This window comes from Eulemur rufifrons, chromosome 19 (genome assembly GCF_041146395.1).
Source record: "Eulemur rufifrons isolate Redbay chromosome 19, OSU_ERuf_1, whole genome shotgun sequence".
Taxonomy (NCBI): Eukaryota; Metazoa; Chordata; class Mammalia; order Primates; family Lemuridae; genus Eulemur; species Eulemur rufifrons.
In genome coordinates, this window is record NC_091001.1 from 79,990,711 (window position 1) to 79,999,190 (window position 8,480).

Sequence of the window (8,480 nt, forward strand, 5' to 3'; positions counted from 1 at the left end):
AGAGCCTGTGCTCCAGGATGATTTTGGGTAAGTCGTTTGACTCCTTTGAACCTCGGTATCCTCATTTGTGATATGGGGATAATATACATTTCTACCTGCCAGGGTTTTGGTGAAGATAACCTCTGTAAGCATTTAGTAAGGGGCCTGGCACCTTGGCGTTGGTGCTGAAGAGGCACTTGTATGTTGGCTTGTTGGCTTTTGCCTCATTGGTAACTGCTTCACTGTGCCTTTTTCCTATCCTTTGCATCTCTCTTGCTTCTGACTTTCTGTTTTGCATTGAACCAGGAGACCTGCTCTAAGTTTGGGGAGTGACCATCGGTTTGCTCTCATTTTCCTAGAGGGCACATCTTGGGCAGCTGACTTCGGTCTTCAAACATAATAGGAGGCTTAGAGGGGCAGACTTAATGCCCAAGGCTAAGGGTGTGAGATAAGATGCTAACTTAACTGCTCAAAAGAGTTAACGAAGTCTTCCTCAGAAGATTTTTAAGGAAAATGAAGGTATTTAAATCCCATTTTTACCTGGCCACAGGACGATGGGATAATTGACCTTATAGCACTTGGTATTTTTCACAAACTACCAATTCTGTCTTATAACAAGGTATAATAAATAGGTGGGCCTTAAACTTTTTGCTATCGTGATCTCCATCTTTTTCTCACCTCAACACCATGCCAGAAACCCAGATCAAATAAAATGATTGTGAGAAGTGACCATAGCACAAAGTCCCATCGTTGAATGTTTAATGAGAAATGACAGTTTTATCACCTCCTAGTTAAGTACCTGCCACACGCAGCTATAAATGGGGATGGATGTATTGAATTGGGTGGAAAATGAGAAGTCACCATGGACTTAAATGGCATGATAATGTGTGCTGACATTGAAGTCCCAAGGCAGTGTTTTTTCCATGTGGTTTCACTGAGCATCACTCAGAGAGTCCAGCGAGACAGATACTCTCTCTTGTCCCGCTTAAGGCAGAGCTCTATGCGGGGGAAGAGGAAGGGTCAATAAAGCCTTGATTGATTGCACAGCTGTGCACAGCTAGCCTTGTGCAGACTGGTGCATTCTCACTGGAGTCAAGTCTCCTATGGCATAGCCAGCCGTCCTGGCTGGGCTGGGCTGGGTTGGGCTGGGGGTGGGGGGCCGGAGTGTGTTGGAAAAAGGGTTGGGGAGCTGGCGCCTGGGGGAGTTCAACTCCTTTCTTTGTTACATACACTCTGGGCAGCTTCATTTGTGCTGGGTCGTGAGCCCTCTAGTGTTCAAAGTGGGTTCCTTTTGGCTGCTGTTGCATGCTTGTTTGCTGGGCGGCGAACGTCTTGATTGTGGACAACTGTTTATTTGCTTCGTATCTCTGTGTGCAAGTTGGCATATTTGTTTCTGGGTTAGCTTTTCTGTATTTTTGTGAGTCTGTGCTTGGGCTGGTGGGTGGATGCGTGCCGATTTTTTTTCTCTTCCCACTTTTCCAGTAGGATAGTATTGATGACTTCCTCTGGGCTCAATTAGATGTTTAGTTCCTCCTTCCCTGTGATCCTTAGGAGGATGTCCTTATTTTGCCACTGCCTCACCCAGAGGACGCACTGCTCAGTGACGGGGGTGCCCTTTGTCCACTAGATTCTGAGGCCTGCCCGGCTCCCTGGAGCTTTGGCATCTCCTTCTCAATCACTTATTACCTGAAGGCAGACCCTGAGCCTGCATGACCGGCTGTGTTCAGTTCTGCTCAGGCCCTGTGCTAAACGGAGCCTTGCCAATGGCCTGGTGATGATGTCCTAACATGTTGGCACAGCTGGAAAGAGCTCAGGAGTCTTGGCACCTGTATCAGTTTCCTGTTGCTGCTATACAAATTACCACACACTTAGTGGCTTAAAACAACGCAGATGTATTCTCTTACACTTCTGGAGGTGGATGTCTAAAGTGGGTTGGCAGGGCTAGGTTCCCTCTAGGGGCTCTAGGAGAGGATCCAGATTCCTGCCTTTTCTAGCTGCTGGAGGCTGCCCACAGGCCTGGACTTGTAGCCCCAGTCACTCTGGCCTCTGGTTCATGGTCACATCTGCTCCCTTTCTCCTTCCTGCCTCCCTTTTATAAGTACTCTGTGATTACATTAGGCCCACCTGGAAAATCCAGGGTCATCTCCCCACTGAGGTCCTTGACTTAATCACATCTCAATGTCTTTGCCATATAAAGTAACATGTTCATGATTCTGGGGATTGGAACATAGACATCTTTTTTCAGTCTGGGACTACTCATAAGCCTACCGCAGGCTTCCCCCACCTCAGAGAAGATCTAGGAATGTGAATAGATGTGGTGGTCACAGCGCGCGCGATTCTGGAAAGGCTTTCCAAACTCCTCCTTCTCCATAGAAACCTCCCTAATCCACTAACTTTTGGAATCCTCCTCTCAGGGCATAAAGTCTGGTCACCCACAGTGAGAACTCAGGCTGTATAAGAGGCCCAAACATGTTTCTTCTTACTCGAGTGTGAGTGGCTGACACCCTAAGAGCATGGAGGCTGACACCCTCATTGCAGGGAGGCACAATGTGAGGGGAGACGGTGCCAGGGAGGCTGGGGGACAACTTGGATCATGTCCTGATATTACTCTGGTGTGGGGGCGGGGGGCAGGGTCCCAGTGATGGAGAGAGCAAAGGCACTTGGAAGTATGACCAGAAAGTTTTAATCAAACAGAGCAAAATGGCTGCAATGCAGAACAGGTAGTGCTTGGAGAAGAGAAAGAAGACCATCTCCTTGGTGACATAGATTATGTGAATAAAGATGAAACAGTACAGGAACATGGCAAACTGGTTCTGGGGCAGCATGAGGTCCTGGAAGCCTCCCGAGAACTGTGGGGGAGAGAAGATGGTGGAGCTGGTGGCGCCAGGCACATCTGGGTTCAGTCTTGCTCGATCCCTGCCTGAATGTGACCTTGGGCAGGTTCTTGTCCTCACACAAGGAAAGGGTAATGGTGCCCACTTCACAAGCTCACAAGGACGAAGAGTCAGACAGAAAATGGAAAATTCCTAGTAAGGTAACTGGCACACAGAGGGAACTCATTATTTTTAACTTTTTGAACCTGCTGCTCCTCCTCCTGACTGGGGCACCAGGCCAACACCTTTCTTTCTCATCGTGTTCCATACTGTCCATAGGAGTTACACATGTGGGCAATCTCTGTCTCGTTCCAGGCTCCCCAGATCTGGATACTGGGTCTTGGGGGTGTTCTTTGGACAGTTTGCCCTGACACACAACCTGGTTTCCTAGACAAAATGGCATGATCAGAGGATGGCCCTTGGATACAAATGACTCCCTGGGTCATGGCATGCATCACCTGGGTCAGTCTCTGGTCATTCAGTCCAGGGTTTGGTCTCTCCTGGAGACAGGTGCTGAGAGATGGGTGTTAGGACCTCCCTCATAGTATTGGGCTGGGGAAAAGCAGCTGGAGTTGTCTGGCTGATTCTGCCTGTGAGCTGCTCTTTTCTGGAATCTATATAATTGGGGTCTGACAGATCCTATTTTAACTGTAGAAAGCATTAATGTATAAATAAGGCAAAAGCTGATATGATGATTTTGATCCATAGTTAAGAAGTCATTATCCATGGGTTATTCTTTAAAGTATTTTTAAAAATCATGGCAAATTTTTTGAAAACAGCCAGGTGCCAGGGACTGAGATGCCCTAAACTAGCTATCCATCTATCCGACCACCCATCCAGAAAAAGAGAAGAAGGGGAGCTTCACAATCAAGTCAAATCCTCACCTTTTAGTAAATGCACAAAAAGTGAAACACTTTTGTAAACTATTACCACAGGCTGGGGATGGGATACATCATTACTGAAACAGCTACATACAACGTGAGGGCAAGTAAATACAACCTAGAGGGCAGAAAGTGATTCCAGTGATGCTGCCTTTAAAATGAATAGCGAGGAAAGCTGAAGACCAGAGGAACCCAATGTTCTGATGGGAGTGGAGGGCTAGACCAAGCCAGCGGTTCTCTGCAAGCTCAGTGTGGCTCTGGACCCATGCACTCTGCCACCTTCCTGCAGTCTGCGTGTGTTTTCAGTCTGAAAATGCTGGTAGGTGATCATTATGATTCTGATCACAAAACGTGCATTTGTGAACCCTTTAGACTTTTCAAAATACTGTCAATGGTCTAACTTTTGAGCAGAAGACAGAGACAGATAGGACTATACACCAAGGATATCCATCTCATCCAGCAAGGAGAGAGATTTTTCAGTCTAAAAATGGGAAATAAATATGGTTAGAGGAGACACAGACCAAAGGCAAAGTGCAATACCATATCTGCTTTAAGTAGTTTCAGGCTCTAACTCGTGACAAATTTTATCCTAGGATACTAAGAAAAAATGCAAGTTTGGCAATGGAACTTAGGAGAATTCAAAAATATTAGGAAATATTTTGCCAGAATTGTAGATACAGGGAAATATTTTCTAGATTTTCAAAAAGAAGGGGGAAAAGATACTGGTAATCTCAGTTCAATAAGCTTGACTGGGCTCAGTGAAATCATTTAGTGTATAATCAGGCATTTTGTGAGCAAGAAAAAAAAATTATGAAGCCAACATGTATTCATTAAGAACAAATCATGTAAAACCCATCCCATTTTCTTTAAAAAAAAAAAAAAATTGACCAGTCAATTGGGAAAATGCTATAGGTGATGTAATATTTTAATTCTAGGAAATTATTGACAGTGTGTCTCAGAACAGGTTTTTGGATAAGGTGGAGAAATGTGAGCTGGATAAAATGTAACTTAAGGGTACTGATTAATGGAACATTGCTAACCTGTAGGGAGATCTGTTAGTGGTATTTATTTTAGGTCATATCCTCCTCAACAATTACAGCAGTGACTTGGATAAAGACAGAAGGCAAGCTTCTCAGAACTGAGGATGACTCAGAGCTGGGAAGCATAGCTAATACATTATATCCTAATAAAACCGAAAAGTGATAAATGTTACGTTGCTGCATTTGGGTCAAGAAGTGAATTGCATGAGTACATAAAAATGGTAATAGCTAGCATTTATTGAGTACTTACCTAATGTGCTGGGCTCATTGCAAAGTGCCTTGCATGCATTCTCTCATTTAATCCTTACAACAGCCCTATGAGGAAGGTACAACCTCATCGGTGAGCAAACCCCAGAGCTCAAAGAGCAAGAAAGTAACTTGCTCAACATTGCAAAGCTTATAGATGGTAGAACCGAGATTTTTCACCTAAGACTGTCTGACTTTAAAGCCTAGGCAACACTGCTTTAACAATAACGTCTTCCACTACTGAGTGCTTATGATGGCCTAGTCACTGTGCTAAGCTCTTCACATCCCGTTTAATCTCAAATAAGCATTCTTATCCCCATTTAGTACAGATTTGGAGAGAGTGGTACATTTCTTGTGAAAAGATGGCTCAGCTCTTATAGTTGACTATAAGGCAGTGTGACACAGCAGAGTAAATGTGGGCCTGGTGGGGAAGATGATGGTTCCATCAAAATCCACTGGCCAAAGCTGGGCCTGGTGGCATGCACCTGTAGTCCCAGCTACTCAGGAGGCGGAGGCAGAGGCGGGAGGATCGCTTGAGGCCAGGAATTCAAGGCTGTAGTGTGCTGTAGAGTCGGTGAATAGCCTCTGCAGTGGGATTTGAGGTATAGTCTCCAGCATCACATTTTGAGAGATGTAGAGCCCAGGGCGTGGCTCACGCCTGTAATCCCAGCAACTGGGGAGGCTAAGGCAGAAGGATTGCTTGAGCCCAGGAGTTGGAGGCCAGCCTGGGCAACATAATGAGACCTGGGTCTCTACAGAAGAATAAAAATTAAGCTAGGCATGGTAGTGAACTCCTGTAGCCCTAGCTATTTAGGAGGATGAGGCAGGAGGATCCCTTGAGCCCAGGAGGCTGCAGTGAGCTATGATCTCGCCAGTGCACTCCAGGGTGGGTGACAGAATGAGACCCTGTCTCTTAAGAAAAAGAAAATGCGGAGAGGAATTGAAAGTGGTGGAAATTCGGTCATAGAGGAAGTGTTGAAGTAATTTTCCCTCAAGCTATCAAAAGGGCCATTGGGTGGGCGATGTGGTTCTGGGGCCCCTCCTAGCCCCAGCTCTCCCTAGGGAGTCAGATCTCAGCTCACGGTGGAAGCTCTGGGAAACAGAGCTGTCCGGTGTGGGGCGACAGTCTCTAAGGCCAGGAGCAGCCCTGTGACCCAAGGCAGAGACGGCCTGTGTGGACGCTCAGCCCCTTGCAGTGAGATCCAGGATGGGATCTGCAGGGCGGATTACTGCGGTGCAACAGGGAAGGGCGGCTTCTCGCCTGCGCCTCCCTCACCCGGCTTGCCCAGCGCTGTCCTTCCTGTCACCTACCAGGTCACCTACCAGGCGTGAGGCCCGCGGGGGTGACGCCTGCTGCTGCAGCTGCTCCATCACCTCCTCGTGCTGCCGCTGCCGCTCGTTCTCCTCGTGCAGGTATTTGAGCCGCGTGAGCTCGAACTCCATGCGCATCTTTTCCAGCTCCATCTCGGTAGCGGTGGTGGTGGCGTTGTGCTCCGTCCCCGCGGCCAGAAGCCGCTCTGGGGGTTGGGGTCCATCGCCTGCCTGGCCCTTGGTGGCGGGGCCAGCCTTGGGGGACAGCGACTTAGGTGGCCCTGGGTAGCCTCGTCTGTCCTCACAAGTTTCCGTCTCCTCCAAGTAGTCATAGGAGGAATCTGGCTTCGGGGACTGTGCCTCCTGGGGCAGGGACAGGAAAGGGGAGGGGGGACAGTGAGGCCTCAGAATCTTGCTACCTGCCACCCCATGGCACTCCCACAGCCCCAGGCCACAATGACTGGGGTGTTTGAAAGAGTGTCCTGACTGTAAAAATCTAGACTGAGTTCTTACTAGAAGCACACTTACCCGGAGCTGGCATGACCCGAGAGTTAAGGAGAGGGCAAACTAATATTAAGGGTGCCTGAAAGTTGTAAGTGGAGGCATCGGGAGTTGAGAGGGATGCCTGTCTTCCCAGAGATTTTCAAATCACCACCCCCACCCCCACCTTTGAGACCGGTTAGACACTAGGTCTTCTGGGGGCCACAGAGGGAGAAGGAATCCCCAGGTCTGCACTGAGAGAGCGTAAACATATGGGGACCAGCAAGAGGGCCACAGGGGGAGCCAGGTCCCATCCACAGAGCAAGAAAGGGCCCCATGTGGGGCCATAGATGGAGGAGATCAAAGCCAGCTTCAAGTAACTTCACCATGTTATGAGGGGCTACCTGGTCCCTGATGACAGCTGGGTACCAGTGATGGGAATGGGGTACGTGTCACCTGCTCTTCTTGGCAGCTCTCTGGAACCTCAGCACTCGGCTCCAATCACATGTCCCTAGAGTACCTCCCTCTCCCTCACTGGGGCAGTGAGAAGGGACATCCCCTTACCAAAGAAGCCCTGGGCTTCCCCTCAGACGTGGATTCCCCAGGCACCATCTTGGGGAAGGTCGGGCAGCTTTCTCCTGCCCCCCGAGCTTCCATCATCTCCCTGTCCTCTGTTGCCATCCAGAGCACCACAATGCTGCTCACTGGGGCCAAAGGACATCTTTTGAGGCACTAACATTTGGCCTCACCAGATTCCACAGCTCGGCCACCATCACAATCCCCTGTCCTCACAATAACCCACATTCTACCTAGTTGCTAGGGCCCCTTTGGTAGAGGGTGTGACACCTTTGAGGTGCCATTAAGAACTGCAGAATGGGCCTTTCCAACCCCTAAGAACTGCTTTGAAAACTAAAATTCTGCCACTTGAAATCCAGAATTCCACCATCTGAAATCTATTCCCTTGGGTTACTCTTTTAAATGCAGATTGTATTGGGATGAGTCACAATTAGCTCCATAAACCCTGTTGTGGGCTGAACCACATCCTTCCCCAAGTTCATACGTAGCAGTCCTAACCCCTGGTACCTCAGAATGTGACCTTATTTGGAGATAAGGTCTTGATAATAGTGATTAAGTTAAAATGAGGTCATTAGGATGGCTCCTAATCCAAAATGACCAGTGTCTTTAGAAGAGGAAATTCAGACCCAGACATGTACAGAGTGAAGATGATATGAAGACTTGGGAGAAAGTGGCCATCCACAAACCAGGGGGCTTTGGATTAGTCAGGGTTCTCCAGAGAAGCAGAAGCAACAAAAGATATATAAAATGATATTTATTATAAGGAGTTGATTCACGCAATTATGAAGGCTGAGAAATTCCAAGATCCCCTGTCTGCAAGCTGGGGACCCAGGAAGGCCGGTGGCGTCATTTCCAATCCTAGTCCAAAGGCCTGAGATCCAGGAGCCACGAGTGCTGTAAGTCCCACTGCAAAGACGGGAGAAGACTGATAGCTCACCTCAATGTCGTCAGGCAGATAGAATCAACCCAACCTTCCTCTGCCTTTTTGTTCTGTTGGGGCCCACTCCAGATTGAAGGAGACCCATCCACATTGGGGAGGGGGGTGATCTACTTTACCTGGTCCACCGATTCAAATGCTAATCTCTTCCAGAAAC

The 8,480-nt window shown here is 48.2% G+C and overlaps 1 protein-coding gene across 1 annotated transcript; it reads right to left on the reverse strand.

The window, feature by feature from the left end:
* Positions 1-2,570: 2,570 nt before the first annotated feature.
* On the reverse strand, positions 2,571-7,491 carry TMEM247 (transmembrane protein 247). Its single transcript, XM_069493881.1, has 3 exons — positions 7,375-7,491; positions 6,343-6,693; positions 2,571-2,828 (listed from the first exon to the last, which is right to left on the reverse strand). The coding sequence occupies exons 1-3, from the start codon at positions 7,489-7,491 to the stop codon at positions 2,571-2,573; spliced, it is 726 nt and encodes a 241-aa protein (XP_069349982.1).
* Positions 7,492-8,480: the final 989 nt, after the last annotated feature.

Bases quoted from the DNA above. Each gene is read 5' to 3' on its own strand.
- TMEM247 (XM_069493881.1), bottom strand. From the start codon at position 7,491: ATGGCAACAGAGGACAGGGAGATGATGGAAGCTCGGGGGGCAGGAGAA. The intron at 6,694-7,374 runs GTAAGGGGATGT...TCCCTGCCCCAG, and splicing joins GGAAGCCCAGGGCTTCTTTG to GAGGCACAGTCCCCGAAGCC. The intron at 2,829-6,342 runs GTAGGTGACCTG...TCTCCCCCACAG, and splicing joins CCCCGCGGGCCTCACGCCTG to TTCTCGGGAGGCTTCCAGGA.